Genomic DNA, 20,587 nt, shown 5'->3' on the forward strand with positions numbered 1-20,587 from the left:
AGTAGCATCAGTGAGGGTCTGGAATTTTCCTTTCACTCCAAATTCAGCCCTCCTACCATTACACAGGTCTGATGGGCCTGTAATTATCTTTTGGCCTTAGCCTTAGCTTGACTGGTTTGTGGGGAAAATGCCAAGGGATTTTGGGCAAACTATTTGACCCTAGGTTCCAGAACCCTCTTATTTTCCTTACTAGGCTTGACATACCATCCTTCTTCCATGTCCCTAGAAGCAGGGCTGGTGGCAGCGTAATTAAGGATGAGATAGGTGGCACAGACCTGAGTGCAAATCCAGGCTCCATGTAGCCCTTAACAAGGGTCAGTTTCCTCATCTGCACAGTGGGATCATAAACACACCTATGCCACAATGTTGTCCAAGAAGAAGACAGGCAAAGAGGTATGTGCAAAACAGGCATGTGCAAAAAATGAAAAAATGGCAGGAGTTCCAGTGGTAACAAGAACCAAGGAGCAGCAAGATGAGCTGACATCATGGGAGTTTTCTGTCTCTTCAATGGCATCTTTCTCTTTTTTTCCCCCCCCCGACGTGTCTCTCAGAGAAGTAAAATGATGCTGCTCTTGCCTTAAGACCCTGTCAGATTTTGTAATATAATTTTCATAGTAAGAAACAAAGTTAGAATTATAACTCAGTTGTAGTTTCTAGACACACACATTTTAAAGCTAATTTCATCTGTGTCATCTTTAAGCCAATACACCTTCATGATAAATCTAGAACAATCTTTCCTTGAGTTTTTAATAGAGACAATGCTAGAAATGCCTTGTTAGTCATCTCCCATATATGTCAGATCACGACTCACACACTTTGGTCAAAACTGCTTACAAAATGGGAAGTGAGTCAACCAGCATCAATTATTGACCTTATCTCAGTTCTGGGGTTGAGGGAGAGGGAAGAGAGGAGATTTTGTGAAACAGCCAGTCTTTCTTTTTCCATGCCCTAATGGGGGATAGAGACCAGCATTAATAACTTCAGAGAGCCTCCCTGGTGGCTCAAGGGGTTGAGACACAGCACTATGAAGCTATGGGTAGCCACTGTAGCACGAATTCCATCCCTGGCCATAGAGCTAACCCACATGGTGCAGCAGACCTCTCCTGTCTTGCCTGCTGCTCCCCTCAGCTGTGTATTTCAGTCAATCTGCCTGTTCTGCTCCCCACTCTGTTTCTGGTGATCCTCTCACCCCCCACACCTCTGTCCTGTACCCCAGTTCTTCCATGCATAAATAAATAAATCTTTAAAAAAAATACCTCCAGAGAGATGTTTCTCAAAGAGTGCTCCAGAAGCACAAATGTTCACCGAGAGGGAGTCCCATGGTGACATAAGATTGAGAAACAAGGGTTAAATGTCAAATGAATTGCTTTATTTGAAGATTTTTGAGACATTTTAATAAGCTAACATTCAATGCGACTCCAGAGTGGAAACTTATGTGGGATGGCTTATGAGGTACCTCAAATTTGACCTTGGCCTCTTAATGGAAGGGGCATCTTGTAAGACTGGGGCTTCATGGAACCCTCCTTGGGAAATGTTACCTTAATGTAAGGCAGACTGTACTGGGTGGCACGTGCCTCTTTCTCTAGCAGCAGAGACCCTAGGGATGCAGAATAATTTCAACACAGACTTTATTAAGAGAATTTGTACTAAATTAGAAAAGCTTATTAAATGAAGGCATGCATTCTAAGTCTCTACACTAATTTTAGTATCTGGCAGAAAAGTGACCTGGAAATACATACCAGATCTCAGGACCACATGTGGCTCCGATTTCCCTCTATCTGAAGATGGCAGATATTGATTACTGAACAACTTTCAAGGTTCTTTCTGCCTTTTTATACTTTTTTACACCATTCCTATTCTTTGCCTTGGCTCTTCTTGCTGCTTTTTTTTTGCTGTTGTTAAGCAAGAAGTAGGATGCAGTTAGACCAAGAGGTAGGGCAGAAAGCCTGCCCAGCCAGGAGTGGGCAAAGCTGGATGCTCTGTAAAGGTCCAGGTCCAGACAGTGGAGGGGAGCCCCTGGGAGAGGTGGGGTGGGTTGTCCCTGAGAACAGAGCCACAAGTAGGGAACCCTGCGATGAGATCCACCAAGAATAGATGAGGGTGAGGCAGGCGGTAGGGTGGGGGCTTCTTGAGTGAGTCCCTAGGACCATGCTTCCTTGAATAAGTTTATCTACTTCTTTAAAACTTGTGTGCTGAGGTCAATCTAAGTAAGTGACAGAACAACTCTGGTTGTAGAGTTGGGAGAAGGATACTCTGGAGTGTCACCTGCTGAGGCGTTTCTCTGACATCCTAGTGACTCCCAAGGGCTGGAGCCTTGCACCCTCAGCAGCCTTCCTGGCCCCTTCTATGTAGTACCTGGGCAGTTGGGTCCAGTTTAGTAGTCCAGGAGCAGAACAGATGTGAATACAGTTTTCATTGTTTATGAGTATAACATGAAATTTTGCTGTGAGAGATGAGATGAGGAGGAAAACTAAGGAAAAGGACAAATTAACTAGTCTTTTAAATGTCTCTTAAATGTTGTGTCCCAGAGAGAGACCTAGTATTTGTGTAAGGGCAGCAGTTTTTGAGTCAGTCTGAGCTTGGTCAGACTGCGAGAACTTGGTCTAATTCTATGCTGAGAACAGAAGGTGGTGTGCTTTGGCCACACGAGGAAGGAGGGCATTTTTGTGATGCGAGGTTCATTTTGAGTGCAAGAGTCTTTCTCTAAAATTAAGATCGCTACATGCTCAAGGCTATACTGGCAACATTTCTTAAGTATAAATGAAGTCTCAATTTTTTTTAATTACTGGAAAAAATACCAATGAAAATGAGGTTTCACTGATTGCTTTGGCTTTCAATTCACTAACAGGACACAGTAGGCTAATTGGGGCTGCAGAGCAGTGCCTGGTAACTGGGCTGAAGCCAGTTCCCAGGAGGACCCAACAGGCAGCTGCTATCAAATAATTTTCTATTCCCATTATTAAACCTGACTGGAAATTTCACAAATATGAACTAATTCCCATGTCAAGCAAAACAAACAAACAAACAAACAAAAACAAAAACAAAAAAAAACCACCTAAAAACTTCACAATTGCAGGCCTAAAGGTAATTAGAGGTTTACACTGCAGGTCTGTAATAGCATAGAAGTGGACTTCCAAAGGTTTAGAAACATTCCAAGACGAGGGCTGGATCACAGACCACTAATTTTGCAGCACTGTATCTTATTGAAAGATATTTTGATGTGTCCTTCCAAGACAAAAAAAAAAAAAAAATGTGACTCCAAGTAGGAAGTAAGTATTCCTGGGAATCCAAGCTCCTTGAGAACAATATGGCAGTAGGGCATCTTATGAACTCAGCTCCTTTCCCAGCCTCTACTCCACTCATTCTGGTCTGTGTATATTCTGGTGATAGGGAACCCTGACATGCAGGATATGAGCATGAGTGTGTCAAACTCCCCTGCCATGACACATATTGCTAACTTCCTTATCTTCCTAGGGAACTCTTACTCATCCTAGAAACCCAACTTGAAAGATGTTAAAGGATTTTTCTCTTGTGCTGAAAATCTACCATCAAATTTACTGCCTTCTGTTCAAGGAATATACCCAAATCTTCTACACACCTTTCCCAAAGTATGCACGTTCAAGTTCCTGCCTACACCACAAGCCCTATCTCCTAGTAATTGCCTTTTTTTTTTTTTTTTTTTTTTTTTTTTTTTTTTTTTATAGATGTTTTATTTATTTATTTTGTTTGTTTGTTTGTTTTGTTTATACATGCACTGGGTACAGTCAGAAGCACGGGAGGGTGAGAGAATTCACCAGAGCCAGAGCGGGGAGCAGAGCAGGCAGAAGGACCGAAGTACACTGCTGAGGGGAGCAGCGGGTGGCAGGAGAGGTCTGCGCACCATGTGGGATCCTCCGCCGGTGGCCGGGGAGCAGCCGGGGATCGAACCGGCGCCGCAGAGGCCGCGGGCAGCTTCGCAACCCAGCGCTCAACCGCTGCGCCACCGGGGAGGCCCCAGTAATTGCCTTTTGATAACTATTCTCCAGCCTCACTGAGCTTCTTGTGACTTCCAGATGGATCGGGTAGGAGGATTTGTGTGGGAAGGTTAGTCTTGGGGAAGGAGATGAAAATCAGTGCGTGCAAGGAGCTAAGCGGAGGATGGAATCACAGAAGCCAGCACATAGTAGCAAGGTCTTAGAGACCATCTGCCATGTTGGGTTTAGGTACCTAGGGAAGGAGCAGATGTTTTCAAATGTACTTATTCACTCTACTGAAACATGCCAAAGACACCCCCTGTGCCCAGCACCTAACCCTTACAACAACCCTGTGAGATAGGTGTCACTCTAGTTTTATAGATAGTAGGTGATAAGAGAAATAGGGATTCTGCCAAGCCCTCATGGGCAGTATATGACAGGGCTGGAATTTGACTCAAATTCAAAATTTTTTGACTCCAAAGTCTAAACTCTTTTTCCTGGTTCTGGAGGGTCACTTAAGGGATTATATAGCAAAAGATTAGCAAAGACTATACAGATTTCTATGAAGTTTGGGTTCTAGAGTTGCAAGTATCTCAGAAGATAAAGGGTTTATAGCATTTCTCTCATTGTATATTGGCTCTGTTCAGAGCTGTCCTTCAGTGGACTTCCATTGTGCCTATGGACCATCCACCTGCCCCAACCATATGTGCAAAGTCCCACATACTGCACGTTTTTTAATACCTTGAGCAGAGCATTGGGGGCTGGGCAAGTCTGGGTAACTTGTGTGAGGAGAAAGGAGATCCTTGGTTCATGACCAGCATAGCACTCATCGGAGCCAACTGGCAATATCGGGGCAAGAGTCCACAGGCTCTTCACTACACACAGCCCCCATTTGAAACTGAATGAAGTTCCAGAACAACAAAAGCCACTAGTAACTCAGAGGCAGCTATGAAACTGCTTATATTGATCTAAAATCAAAATCTGGTGTCAAGCTAAGCACTTTATTATTACATAAACTTAGTGTCTGAATTAACTCTTCTTTTTATAAGCCCTGTCTTATTAGTAAGGGATAGTAAGTTTCCCTGGTTAATTCTCCTACCACCTGCTTTTCCAGTTTCTCTATCAGTAACTTTCATGGACTGAACACAGATTGACCAAGGGGTGGGTGTTGGGGGTGGGGTGGGAAGGTCTTGACTTAGGGTTACCTTGCCAACAGGCGCCGACCGTGAGTTGCATGTCTATGTGGGATGGATGAATGGGCCAATCGTTGGTCACCAGGTATGGTTCATACGTTGCTCCATCCATGTATAAAGAAACCACAGGAAACTCCACATTGATGACATAGTAATGCCACTCTTTGTCACAAATCTAGTAAAAAAGGGAGAAGCAACACTTAAAATTGTATATTCAATGAAACATCAAAGAGATTTTCATTCTAATTATGAAAGGGGAAGAAGACATTTTTGTATCAATAATTTTGCTGCTTAGACTCAATGAGCATAATGGTTACTATGAACTGAAGTTATAGAAGAAGCTCATTTTGAACATTATAGAGCAAAACCTGGGGGAGAGGACCACCTAAGAATACAATCATCAAGCAAGCATTTGATTCAGGGCAGATTATCTTGTTCACATAATTACCAACTCTCTAAGCTAGCAAGTTCTTTGTGGATAGGTGGGAGTGTCTGCTTGAATTTGCTTTGTATGAACATGTTCTTAGTTCTTTAGTAGAAATAAAGTTGAATTACTTTTCTAAGCTTGGGAATAGATGGAGCTATACAAAGGAAAATGCTAGATTGAAAGTCAGAATGAAGAGGAAGATAGAGAAGGCCAGAAGGAAGAGAAAGAGAAGAAAATGGAAGAGGAGTGAGTTAGGAGCAAAGTAGTGCATAGAAGGGAATGAACAGAAAGATGAAGAAGGATGAGATGTAGAATTGGGGACCCTCAATTCCTTTGTCTCTATTTGAAGAGTTTCTGGAGGCGCTGTCATAATCCCACGTCCCGCCTTAAACTCAAACAAAATAGGTTCTGAGAGAGAGTCTTTCCAAGAGGACTGAGCTTTGATCTATATCAGAGTACTTGGGTGTTGGGGGAAGCAGGGGAAGAGAAGGACCACAGAGGGGTCTTACTGGCCTAGGCTCAAAGCAGAGCACTCTGCCTTGTTTCCCTTCACTCTTAAAAAATTACATAATTAAAAAACCTGTATATTCTTAAGGTATACAATGTGAGGATTTGACAAACATAGTGAAATGTTCAGTCAAACTAATTGACATATCTCTTTACAGTTGCCATTTTGTGTATATGTGATGAGAACAACCGAAGTCTACCCTTTCAACACCTTTCCAGTTTCAACACAATATTATGAAGTATAGTCATCATGCCCATACATTACGCTGCTAGACTTATTCATCTTATTCAACCCAACAACCATTTCTAGCTAAGATTCCCGGTCTTAAGACTGAGATCCCAAACCTAAACTTTATGGCAGGTAGAGATGTTGGGAGCTAGAATGGAATAATAAATTGTTGACTGTAAGGGACTGAGCTCTCACAGCATGATCCAAAGCAGAAACCAAGACTGGTGTGTCTTGGGAAGGCTGATAGGAAGTATAAAAGGTATCAGGATGGAGGGCAGTGTGCCCTCCCTCTGAGTGCCTTGGGATTCACATTAGGCACTTTTCTTTTCTGCACTCTCTCTCTCTCTAATCCCCCATGCACCCTGTGGAGGCCACCTCTGAATCTCTCTCAACTACATCCTCTGGCTTCCATCACCCCTGCCATCCATGACAGTGGAGACGGATGAGTTCTGCATGAAGGTGACTGCAAGGTGAGGACATCAAAGCCCTCCCTACATCCCACTTTGGATTAAATGTGCTGTTTCTCATGAATAGATAACACCAACAGGGATGCTAAATGACCGTTTCCCTTTCATTTTGGAATAAGAATTTTTTCCTTAATGTTCTTTTTATACTGTCCTGTCTCATGTCTCAGAAAATTGCTCCTTTTGAAACCCATTAGTGTGATAAAGTCTGATGAATATTTTAGGGGCTCTTGGAAAGTAAGCAGGAGGGGTCCAGGCAGATGTCTCCAAAATCTTGTTATACACCACTGAGTGTACAGCTCAGTGACTGTTACACCTTTCTAGAGCTCCTAACCTGGTTTATACTCCCTTCTTGCTCCATACCTGAGATCAGACGTGGGCTGGGCACAGTGTTCTTGGACTGAACCTGTGATTAGGGTGGGGCTAACATAGAGGCTGGGGGAGGGAACAAAGGAAGAACTGAAGACAGAGTTTAGGGGTGATAGAAGAGTGGGGAGCTAAGGAGAGTACTTGAATAAGGAAGCACCCAATCCAAGAATGTCTAGTGTCTTGAAGTTTGTAACCAGGGAAAGCCAGGCAGCATATTCCAAGACCCTGAATATAGTTTACATCCGGGGCATGGTCCCTGAGGCATTGGAAAACCTCTAGCCAGGCCCAGGGTGGGAAGGGAGCAGGTGATGGTACAGTGTTCATGACCACAATCCACATTTCCCTGTGAAATGTGGACAGAGCAAGAGAGTCAACTTGGGGGTTCCCCATCATGGCTACCATCTAGTGCCATTGGGGTGGCTGCCATGTGCATCCATGTGCAGCCCCCAAGTCTGCCCGTACTAGATGGAGAGTGCTCCTCTATCTAACTTCCTTTCACATTTGCAGCATTTTGTAGGACATTCACAATAAATTCTAAAGGAGAAGAAAATAAAATAAAATTCCATACCTCGACAGCAGCAGCAATCTTTCTCAATATTGGTATCTTTTCTAGGTATTTGCCCCAGTTTTTCTAAAGTGTGTCCCATGAACTGTAGCCCCAGCATGCTCCCCATAGAAACAGGGACCCTGTACACCCAGCCTCAATTTTTTTTTTATTTTCCATTTCATTAGCATATCCAAGGCTCTCAGCAGCCTCAAAGTATGTGCCTGTGATGACTATCCAAGCTTGCTGGAAAATGGAACTTTTCTATTTATAGCATTCCTATAAATATCTTGTGAAACAACAGTTGGGAAAGGTCAGTGTGGATCACACAGTGCATACAATTTGAATGTTAGTGGTTTAGCTTAACATCAGCATTAAAATGCCTTTGCCAACTTCATTTTAGAAGTCTATATAAAGTGAATTTGCTACAATATACTTAAATATCCCTTTACTACAGGTGTTATATACCAGCAAATATAAATGATATTATAATGAATTTCTTTGTTCATAAATATTTTCCCCATTTCTGGTTATGTCCTTGGGAAAGATTACTGGAATTGGAATTACTAGATAAAGGCTGAGGTATTTTGCTGGCTCTTGACATCCATTGTGAATTTTTTTTACTATAAAAGATTGTCCCTATTTCTACTCCTGCACACAGAGTGTGAGTGTTTGTGCATTGTGTCCTTATTATATTTGGTGTTTGAAAAAATTGAAATTCTGGATATTTGATACCTTTTATCTCATTTTAATATTGGTCACAAAAGAAGGCAGGATTTATATTCTTTCAGGTCAAATGAAGGGCATTCTGGAAGTGGGGAGCAGCCTGAGCTGAAACTCAGAGGTAGGAACAATTGGGAGCTTCCCCAGTGAGTTCCTAATTGGGTATCTAAACAGGTTTTTAGCTCAGACCACATTTATGCCTGCAGACTTCTCATACCAAGTAATCTATGAAGACAGCTAAATGCCTAATTAGGGCTTCATAAATGTGGATCTATGATCAAGAAGAGACCTGTATTAACCCTCTGTTAGAACTTCAGGGACAAACTGTAACTGAAAAATGATCAAGCCAGGAGGCAGCAAAATAAATGTGTCAAACACGAAAGAAGGAAATTAGGCAAAGTGACCTTTCCTGGGGGAGAGAAGAACTTTAATTCCTGAATTTCCATGAATCACTGGTGAATGCAGCTGGCAACAAGCACTTCAGATGCCATCCCCAGAGACACTGCCCAAGGCCTCATCTGGACCAAAGACACTTTGCTCTCTGAAAACCACAAGTGTGTTTCCAAGTGGGCAGCTGCACTGATAAATGAGTCAAAGACCAGCCCCAAGGACAAATGATAAGGAAAATTAAGCTGCAAGGACAATGCTAAAAGAGGTCTGAATTGGGAGTGGGCTGGTACTCCAGGATGAGTCAGGGCCAAGGAAGTCCCCACAAGAGAAGATCAAGTTGTAAAAGTGTTGAAGTGGCAACTAAACTTCCCATTGGAAGTTAGGAGTTGATGTTCCCAGTCAATTAGGATTGTTGAATGCAGCTATTCCAAGAGATACACTTGCTGACCAACGACCATGTGCTAGGGAATATGTTGGGAGCTGTCCACGATGCAGTGCTGATCAGATATGTGCTTTGCCTTCAAGATTTTCAATCTGATGGGGGGTGGGGGAGAGTTATTAACTGCACAATGGAGTCAAATGTTAGAGGAATTGAGATAAGTGTTATGGACCAGGTGCAGAGCACTGTGAGACAAGAATTCTGGCTAGAAGAGGTGATATTTAGGCAAAGAAAAAATTCTAGGCAAATGGGACAGAAACATCATATTTATTCATTTATCTTTTTTTAATCATTAAAGGTTTTATGGTTGAGACATAGGAGGATTACTCATTCATTCATTCACTCCTATAGACATATACTAAATACACTCCCTGCTCTGTGAATGAAAGAATGCACCTGCCGAATCTTGAAGGAGGGCAGAGCAACATGGCGGCGAGGAGACGCTGCGAGTAAGATCCCCCATTAAAAAAAGTTAATAGGGAGGAAAAGCGGCAGGTCCCACAGAGGCGGCACTCTCCGACCAACAGAGAGGAGGAAAACAACAAACTAAAATGACCAACAAGAACAAACTACGCAGCAAGCGGGACTGTGAGTGGAAAGGAACTATTGCAGTCACCACACCCCGTGAACGGGAGCTGTGGAGAATTCTGCAGGATTCGCCGCAGCGGTGAGCTCCAGGCGCCATTAAAGAGAGACCCCGCCCCCGGGGAGGAGGCCAGCACCAGCACACAGCCCCGGGGCCGCCCGGTAAGCTTGCACGGAAAAGCGGTGTGCTGGAAAAGCAAACGCGGATCAGGATCGGGATTGCGGATCGGAAACGGGATCGCGAGGAAAAGCAGTGCGGTTGAAAAAGCAGTGCGGTTGGAAAGCAAACGCGGATCCGGATCAGATCGCAGCTGCCCAGGTCCCCGCGCCTGCGACCTAGGCTTGCGGGGAGACGCGCGGAGGTCCTCACGGACGTGAAGGTCCCTCCCTGAGTGAGCAGGAACCAGGCGCCCAGGCACGGGAGCGGGATTCAAAAGGCGCCATTCCCGCGCCACTGAACTGGGCTACAGCCCGCGTCCTGGAACTGAGGGCTTTGGAACTGAGACTCGGGGCACGAAATTAGGGGCGTGCGTTCCCCACGACGGTGGGGCACAAGGCAGACACAGCACCCCAAAGCCGTTGAGGTGTACCCTTCCATCCCCGCTCTGTTCCCTGTCCCACGGGGTGGATAATCAGCTCCCCAAGGGCTCTAGGAGAGATCTCTGGCGCCACCTAGCGACTTGAAACAGCAGAGGCTCCTGAAGGAGCTAGTGGCCAGCTGGGGAGTTAGCCCACGCCGGGCCCCTTCCGACCAGTAGTCTGAGCCCACAGGGGGAGCGAGCACCCACAGCCGGGGCAGACCAGGCGCGCAGAAGAGTGTGCCTGAGACCGGACGCGCAGGGAGTGTGTCCCACATCACCATTTTAGAACAGGGACATTTCTTCAGTAAAGACTACCTGCAGAAGGCTTCCTCAGGAGCCAGAGGTGAGTGGGGGAAGTTCGCCCACGCCAGACCCCCTCTGGCCTGCAGTCCAAGCCCAGAGGGGGAGCAGGAACCCACCGCCGGGGCAGACCAGGTGCACAGGGGAGTGTGTCCCCACATCGGTATTTTAGAACAGGGACCTTTCTCCAGTAAAAACTGCTTGAAACGACAGATGACTCCTGGAGGAACCAGAGGGGAGCGGAGAAGCTCACCCAAGATGCCGGCCAGTCCCAACAACACAGTATCCCAATGCATATGGCAAATTAGAAAACAGACAGTAGGGAGGAGAAGAACCACACACAACCTAGCTACTCCCCAGGGAAAAAGCACACCACAAAAAGAAAACCAGCCCCCAGATTGAAACGACAGTAACTTGGAAGAACTTCTGAGCCTTCCAGAAAGAGAATTTAAAATTGCCGTGATTAAAAAACTGACAGAAGTCATAAAGGAAAACAATGATAAGGGAAAAATAATCAATGATCAGAAGAATGAAATTGAGTCCCTAAAGAGGGAAGTAAAAGAAATGCAGGAGATCAAAGAATTAATGGAAGAACTAAAGAATTCTGGGAAAAGCAATGAAAGCAGAATAGATGAAATGGAAGAACGAATAAGTTCTCTTGAAGACACAGAAATAAAAAGAACCAAAACAGAAAAGGAAAGAGAAGTACGAAGGAAAAAGAACGAAGAAAGACTTCAGGAACTATCTGACTCCATGAGGAAAGGAAATATAAGAGTTATAGGAATACCAGAAGGAGAGGAGAGAGAAGTAGGAACAGAGAAAATTTTCAAAGAGATAATTGAAGAGAACTTCCCAAATGTGAAGAAGGAGCTGAAAATTGATATACAAGAAGCAAGAAGAACACCAAACTTCCACGACAAAAGGAAAAATACAGCAAGACACATAATAGTAAAGCTCCCAAGAATCCAGGACAAGGAAAAAATAATGAAGCTGGCAAGAGGGAAGAAACAGATAACATTCAAAGGAAAGCCAATCAGGCTGACATCAGACTTCTCCGAAGAAACACTAGGGGCAAGGAGAGAGTGGAGGGACATAGTCAACAGACTCCAAGAAAACAGATGCCAACCAAGAATACTCTATCCCGCAAAGCTCTCCTTCCTCTTTGAAGAAAGAATATGGAACTTCCCAGACAAACAGAAACTCCGGAATTTCATTACAACTAAACCCCCACTCCAAAAAATACTACAAGGAGTCCTAAAGCCAGAACCTCAGAGGGATGAATAACAATGAAAGAAGGCCAAAAAATAAAAAAGTTATTAAAAGAATAAATAAATAAAATCAAAGGAAAGACAAACACAATGGCAAATACAGATGTTAACATATCAATATTAACTCTAAATGTAAATGGACTAAACTCTTCAATAAAAAGACACAGAGTTGCAGCCTGGATTAAGAAACAAAACCCAACCTTTTGCTATCTCCAGGAAACACATTTAGCTACAAAAGATAAAAATAGGCTCAAAGTTAAAGGATGGAAAACAATCCTACAAGCAAATGGACCAAAAAAGAAAGCAGGAACAGCTATACTTATATCAGATAAAACAGATTTCAAACTCAAAAAGATAAAAAGAGACCCCAATGGTCACTACATTATGATCAAGGGGACAATACTTCAAGAAGAAATAACACTCATTAACATATACTCACCAAACGAAGGAGCACCAAAATATATCAGACAACTGTTGTCCTCTCTGAAAACAGACATCAGAGAAAACACATATGTAGTGGGAGACTTCAACACACCACTATCAACAATGGATAGATCAACAAGACAAAAAATAAGTAAAGAAACCAAAGCTCTAAATAAGGACCTAGAGCAATTGGGCTTAACAGACATCTATAGAACACTAAACCCCCAAAAAACGGAGTACACATTTTTCTCAAGCGCACACGGATCATTCTCCAGGATCGATCACATACTGGGGCACAAGACAAACATCAACAGATACACCAAGATTGAAATCATATCAACCATCTTTTCTGACCATGAAGGCATCAAACTAGAAATAAACCATAAAAAGAAGGCAAGGAACTATCCTACCTCATGGAGATTAAAAACCACACTACTGGAAGACCACTGGACTAATGCGGAGATCAAAGAAGAAATTAAAAAAATTTTTGAATTGAACAACAAGGAGGACACCAATATCCTAAATGTATGGGATGCAGCAAAAGCAGTAATAAGAGGAAAATATATAGCAATAGAAGCTCACATCAAGAAACAAGAAAGAACTCAAAGAAACAACCTAATCTCGAAGCTCAAAGATCTAGAAAAAGAACAACAAAAAAAACCCAAAACCAGTAGAAGAAAAGAAATAATAAAAACCAAAGCAGAAATAAATGAAATTGAAACTAAAAAAACAATCCAAAAGATCAATGAAACCAAGAGCTGGTTCTTTGAAAAAATCAATAAAATAGACAAACCCCTAGCCAGGCTCACAAAGGAAAAAAGGGAGAAAGCACAAATAAACAGGATCATCAATGAAAGAGGAGAAATCACAACGGACACAGCAGAAATCAAAAGAATAATCAGTAACTACTATGAACAGTTATATGGAAACAAGTTTAACAATCTAGAAGAGATGGACAAATTCCTACAACTCTACAATCACCCAAAGCTAGATAAAGAAGAAATAGAACACCTAAACAGACCAATTACAAGCAGCAAAATTGAAATGGTAATCAAAAACCTTCCCAAAAACAAAAGCCCAGGACCTGATGGATTTACAAATGAATTCTACCAAACATTCAGAGACGAATTAGTGCCTATCCTTCACAAACTCTTCCAAAAAATTGAGAAGGAAGGAACAATACCAAACACGTTCTATGAAGCCAACATTACACTAATACCAAAACCGAACAAGGACAACACAAAAAAGGAAAACTACAGGCCAATCTCCCTAATGAACACTGATGCAAAAATCCTCAATAAAATTTTAGCTATCAGAATCCAACAATGTATCCATAAGATAATTCACCACGACCAAGTAGGATTCATTCCAGGGACACAAGGATGGTTTAACATCCGAAAATCAATCAATGTTATCCAACACATCAACAAAAAGAAATATAAAAGCCATATGATAATATCAATAGATGCTGAGAAAGCTTTCGACAAAGTGCAACACCCATTCATGATAAAAGCCCTTGAAATTCTTGGGATACAAGGAACATACCTCAACATCATAAAGGCCATCTATGACAAGCCAACAGCCAGTATCATCCTCAATGGTGAAAAGCTGAAAGCAATTCCATTAAGATCTGGAACAAGACAAGGATGCCCACTCTCACCACTGCTTTTCAATATAATACTGGAAGTCCTAGCCAGAGCAATAAGACAAGAGAAAGACATCCAAGGAATCCAAATAGGAAAAGAAGAAGTCAAACTATCACTATTTGCAGATGATATGATAATATACATAGAGAACCCCAAAAACTCCACAGAAAAACTAATTCAACTCATCAGTCAGTTCAGTAAAGTGGCAGGATACAAAATCAACACGCAAAAGTCAGTAGCCTTCCTATACACAAACAATAAATCTGAAGAAGAAGAAATCAAAAAAACCATCCCTTTTGTTATTGAAACAAAAAAAATCAAATATTTGGGAATAAATCTAACAAAAGAGGTAAAGGACCTATACAAAGAAAACTATAAAACACTGTTAAAAGAAATAAAAGAAGACACAAAGAAATGGAAAGACATCCCCTGCTCATGGATTGGAAGAATAAACATTATTGAAATGGCCATCCTTCCAAAAGCAATATACAGATTCAATGCTATTCCAATCAAAATTTCAATGTCATTCTTCAAAGAAATAGAACAATTATTGATGAAATTCATATGGAATCACAAAAAACCCTGAATAGCCAAAGCTCTCCTGAAAAAAAAAGAAGGGAATGGAGGCATCACACTCCCAGACTTCAAACTCTACTACAAATCCATAATCATCAAAACTGCATGGTATTGGAACAAGAACAGACATACAGACCAATGGAATCGAATAGAAAATCCAGAAATAAACCCACAGATTTATGGTCAACTAATCTTTGACAAAGGAGCAAAGACTATGCATTGGAGCAAAGAAAGTTTGTTCAATAAATGGTGCTGGGAAAACTGGGTCGCTACATGCAAAAGAATGAAGCTTGACCACTACCTCACACCATACACAAAAATCAACTCAAAATGGATTAAAGAACTAGACATAAGACCTGAAACCATAAAATACATAGAAGGAAATATAGGCGAAACACTACGTGATTTGCACATCAAAGACATCTTTACAGACACATCACCCAAAGCAGTGATAGTGAAGAGAAAGATAAACAGCTGGGACTACATCAAATTAAAGAGCTTCTGCACAGCAAAAGAGACAATAACAAAAACAAAGAGAAACCCCACCAACTGGGAGAACATTTTTGCACCCAACACTAATGATAAAGGACTGATCACAAAAATCTTCAAAGAGCTGACGAGACTCAACAACAACAAAGAAAATAATCCAGTCAAAAAATGGGCAGAAGAGCTAAAAAGAAACTTCTCTGAAGAGGAAATGCAAATGGCCAACAGGCATATGAAAAAATGTTCAACATCACTTGTCATCAGGGAAATGCAAATCAAAACTACCATGAGATACCATCTCACACCAGTGAGAATGGCACATATTAAAAAAACTAGCAACAACAAATGTTGGCGAGGGTGTGGAGAAAAGGAACTCTCCTGCACTGTTGGTGGGAGTGCAAACTGGTCCAACCACTATGGAAAGCTGTGTGGAGATTTCTGGACCTACTAAACATAGAACTTCCATATGATCCAGCAATTCCACTCCTAGGTATTTACCCAAAAGACACAGAAACATCAATTCCAAAGAACACCTGCACCCCTATGTTACAGCAGCACTGTTTACAATAGCTAAGCTTTGGAAACAACCCAAATGCCCAAAAATAGATGACTGGATCAAGAAGATGTGGTACATATATACCATGGAATATTACTCAGCATTCAAAAAAGATAAACACATGCAATTTGCAGCAACATGGATGGCGCTGGAAGGGATCATGCTCAGCGAAATAACCCAAAAAGAAAAAGAAAAATACCGGATGGTCTCACTCATAACAGGAATCTAGAAAACTTAAATAAGGGACCAGGAAAATGAATAACTATAAGAAAGTGAAAATCAAAATCAACAAAAAACTATGAACTAGAGACACTTTTAGGGGGGCGGGGGCGGGAGGGGAGGGATTGGGGTCAGAATGGGGGGCTGCAATTGTATGGGGAATATAACAATAAAATTTATTATTTAAAAAAAATAATAATAATCTTGAATACTGGGAATAAATGGTAAGAAGTAGTAGGCATGTTCCTTGTTGCCATGGAGCTTATAGACTAGTAGTGGATATGTTTATCTTATGATCACACAAGTACTACAACTATGACTAATACAGGAGCAATACATGCTATCTAAAAAGTATGTATAGGTAAGAAATCTGACATAAAGAGTCATCTAAGATTTCCTTGAATAAATAACTTGATGTTCAAAAAATGAAAAATGCTCATGAGCTGTGTGTATTTGCAAGGACAGAGGAGAGGAACAGAGAATAGCATGTACAAGTGCACAGAGGAGAGTGTGTCATGATTGCACATCTGACAGAAGGCTTTGGAACACAGAGAACAAATGGATTGTGATGAGATTTGATGTTGGTGAGGGAGTTGAGGGTCAAATTATGCAGAACTTTTTATCATTTCTGGCCATTATCAAAATGATGCAGCACCTGAAGAAAAGAAAATGGCAAAATCTGACTTTTGTCTGCACATATTTAGCCTCCAATAAATTTTGTACCCATTTCCACGCAGCAACAATTTCTAGATGATAGGTGAAAAGTTGTGCATGCACCAAGAATAAATATTTCAAGATAAGAAACAGTATATTGTGACAAAGGATATGTGTTCATTGCTGCATTTTTGCAGAACTACTACGTCCATTATAAAAAAAAAAAAAAAAAAGAATGCACCTGCCTTCGCGGAACTTCCAGTGCAATCATGGAATTGACAAAAGGCTTTTAATTGTGACTCGGTCTGGCACAGATTTGTATCATGTGCCAGGGGTGGGGAGAGTGGGTGTCTGATTGCATTGGGAGAAAGAAGAAGAGAAGGAACCAAAGCACAGAACTTGGAGGGGTCAGATTAGTTTGAGAAAGGATGCAGAGTGGAAGATAAGGCTGTGATAAAAGATTTAAATCAGAGGTCGGAGGACTTGGAGTACTTCTGTCCTGTAGGTAACATGAGGCCTGGGTGGGGGGGCGTGCTTTTGGGCAGCAGGAGAAGGATGGTAGTGATAACAATAAATTTCGGAATATTTTCCTCAATTTTGAAGCATATTCATATACCTTATTAATTTAATCATTGCCACAACCCTATAAAGAAGGAGGGGCCAGTTCTGTTTAAGCAACTTTAGAAAATAATCTCAAGGCATTTCCATTGGGAGTTAGAGGTAACACATGTCCCACTGTTTGTTACACACACTCTCTGTGTCTTTCCATTTCACACGGAATCAGTGGCTAAACTTTATACACTCATTTCCAATTCAGGATTCTGAGTAGATTCTTCTCTCCTGAGTGATGAGCTTGTGTGTCAATTTGACTCGAATAGCTCCACTTGATATTCTATAGGCATTACAGACTCATCATGTGCAAAGTTGAGATGAACACCTTCGCTCTCCAGCCATTCCTGCTCCCTCTCCTGTGTTCACTGCCTCAGCAAATACCTTCTCACCCAATCTGGTGACCTTCCCTGAGCCAGGCATTGTTTAGACCCCCTACTCTTTGCCTCATTCCCATTAATTTATTATGAAGCTCTGATGATATTCCTCTCATCCATTCTTGCCTCTCTACATTCATTCCTACACAGAACTTGCCTACCAGAAAGGGATAAGATTGAGAAAGCATATCTGGGACAGGCTATGGTAAGGTGGTAAGCATTTGAGCAGCGGAGAGGATCATTTGGAGCAAGGGAATGGCAGCGCTTTGATGTGAGTGTGGGTAGGACAGGTGCAGCTGGCTGGGGGTGGATGCAGCCACAACATGAGCCTGGCAGGGCAGCCAAGGAGGGCGGGAGGGAGACCTTGCACCACAACTCCATGAATAATAGATTGGGTGTCACATTTGCTTCAGGAATCTCTGGGGACTCCTATTTAGGTCTTTGAGAACATAATTGAACTTTCCTAACCCTTGGCTCCTTCATCTGTATAGTGAGGATAATAATAGCGGGTACATAAAAGGGTTACTGTGTGAATTGAACTAAAACAAAACCTACACAATGCTTAGCACATACTTTCGCCTGAGCAGATATGGAAACTGCTTTCCTTTTCCAAATTCATTGAGATGCTGAATAAAATATAACAATGACAATAACAGAATAAAAATAAGACAGCTAGGGCCTCCCTAGTGGTACAAGGGGTTAAGTCTCAGCACAATGAAGCTATCTGCAGCCACTGCAGCATGTAGTATGATCCTCTGCCAGGGAGCTAACCCACATGGTAAGGCAGACCTCTCCTGCCTCACCTGCTTCTCCCCTCAGCAGTGAATTTCAATGTATTTCAGTGTATTTCAATCTATCCACCCATTCTTTTCCCCACTCTGTCTCTGGTGAATCCTCTTCCAGCCCTCACACCTCTGGTCTATACTCCAGTTCTCAGATGCATAAATAAAATAAATCAAAAAAAAAAAAAAAAGATTAGACAGCTAGATGGAGAGCTCCTTAGGCATAAATAACAAATAAGTAAAACATCCAAAGCTGCAATTTAGAGTTGAGACCGAGTGGCTCACCTTGTCAGATGTGCTTTGACAGCCCATGAGGAATTAGGGAGGGTGACTCACATCCCCATGGGACTTGAGTTGGTGAGTATGTCTGCAGCAAGTGTGTGGCTGCAAAGGGACTGTCTGAAGCCTGAGTCCTGGGACAGTCACTATTGTTAACCTAGGGATGCAGGAGCAAGCCAGCCAACCCCTCTGGGATGAGTCACTGTTGCATTGGGCAAAAACACACTGACAAAGACATGGGAGTTGTGGAACAGGCTGCACAAGGCAGGATGCTGCTGAGAGCAAGATCCTGGCCATTTTTATTGATAGAATAATCATACAGCATTCAGTTACGTGCATTAGGAGGACAAGGAGAAAAGGATGGGTGAAACTCAGGAATGTCATCTAGGGCTTGGGGGATGTGAGTCTGCTGACCATTTTATCAGCTTGATGACGAAGCATTGTAATCGAAACTGGGCTCCAGACCCCCGGCCATGGTCTTAATCTTACCAACAAGGCATTCCACTGATCAGCTTCTGGGGTCCCTTGTCATACATCGGTCCTCGGCCCCCCGGGCGTTCCTGGTCATACCTCCTGATGTATGAGTCGGGAGTAAGTTTATGCATCTGTCCTCAGCCCCCCGGGTGTTCCTGGTCATACCTCTTGATGCATAGCCTTCCCAGAGTGATCAAGCTTTCTGCTCTTGATTGATTTGAAAGGCACCTTGTAAGGTTTGGCTCATATGACTGTGACTGGACAGTTCTGACCTTTGTAAAGGAATGCAGAACTGCAGGTAACCATAATGGTGGCTGAACAGGACACCTGCTAAGTCTAGCAGGTTGCTCAAGTCTAGCAGACTCACAAGTTGCTTCCAAGAATTTGGGTCCCCTTGCCTGCTTTGTGTGTGTGCAAAGGTATACAGCCCACATGTGTAGAACTCCTGAGCTCAGAGACTAACTTAAAATAGATTCATGAAGTCTTTAGGGGTTCTACAAAAACATACTGAAAACCTCTTTATAAAGATGTGCACACAACCCAGGATGTGAACAGGACAAGTCCTGCTGGAGATGAGCTCGCAGTAAAAACTTGCAAAACAAAGAAGAAGCAATCCTTTGCAAGTGATCAAATGATCAAACTCACATTCCAAAGACCACAGAAAATGGAGCAATTGGAAAGGGAATACGGGAAGGCAAATTTGAAAACGTGAGATAAAAGAAATAAAAGACATAGGTGTTGAAGTAAAAATAAATCAAGAGGCAACATGGTGGCGAGGAGACGCTGCGAGTAAGATCTCCCATTAAAAAAAGTTAATAGGGAGGAAAAGCGGCAGGTCCCAGTGAGAACTGGGACACGGAAGATAAACGGGTGACTCCAGCAAACTGCCCGAAGAAGAAAGTGGCCATAAAAGCTGACTAAAAGGGAGGGAAGCTCAGAACCCTGCTCCCCTCCCCCACCCACAGAGGCGGCACTCTCCGACCTGCAGAGAGGAGGAAAACAACAAACTAAAACGACCAACAAGAACAAACTACGCAGCAAGCGGGACTGTGAGTGGAAAGGAACTATTGCAGCCACCACACCCCGTGAACAGGAGCGGAGGCGAACCCTGCAGGATCCGCCGCGGCGGTGAGCGAACGGCTCCGGGCACCATTAGAGAAGAACAAAGACCCCGGAGACCCGCACACAGCCCGGGCTGCCGGTAAGCTGGCGCGGAAAAGCGGTGCGCTTGGCGCGCTTGAAAAGCAAACGCGGACTGGGATCGCGGCTGCCCAGGTCCCCGCGCCTGCGACCTAGGCTTGCGGGGAGACGCGCGGAGGCCCTCACTGGGGTGAAAGTCCCTCACTGAGTGAGCAGGAACCAGGCGCCCAGGCACGGGAGCGGGGTGCAAACGGCGCCACCCGCGCCACTGAACTGGGCTACAGCCCGCGTCCTGGAACTGAGGGCTTTGAACTGAGACCCGGGGCACGAAAATTCGGGGCGTGGGTTCTCCACGACGGTGGGGCACAAGGCAGACACAGCACCCCAAAGCTGT

General features: G+C 43.0%; 1 protein-coding gene across 3 annotated transcripts in view; it reads right to left on the minus strand.

Annotated features, from left to right (window-relative positions):
• CLSTN2 (calsyntenin 2) overlaps positions 1–20,587 on the minus strand; it is a 635,260-nt gene that overhangs the window by 32,199 nt on the left and 582,474 nt on the right. For all 3 annotated transcript variants that reach the window (XM_054700777.1, XM_054700776.1, XM_054700778.1), the window contains one exon: positions 5,159–5,321. In XM_054700777.1, coding sequence (XP_054556752.1) covers positions 5,159–5,321 — 163 coding nt within the window. The remainder of the gene's footprint in view (positions 1–5,158; positions 5,322–20,587) is intronic.

Source organism: Talpa occidentalis, unplaced genomic scaffold, assembly GCF_014898055.3.
Source record: "Talpa occidentalis isolate TD23 unplaced genomic scaffold, MPIMG_talOcc4v2.1 talOcc4.4, whole genome shotgun sequence".
In the NCBI taxonomy this organism is placed as follows: Eukaryota; Metazoa; Chordata; class Mammalia; order Eulipotyphla; family Talpidae; genus Talpa; species Talpa occidentalis.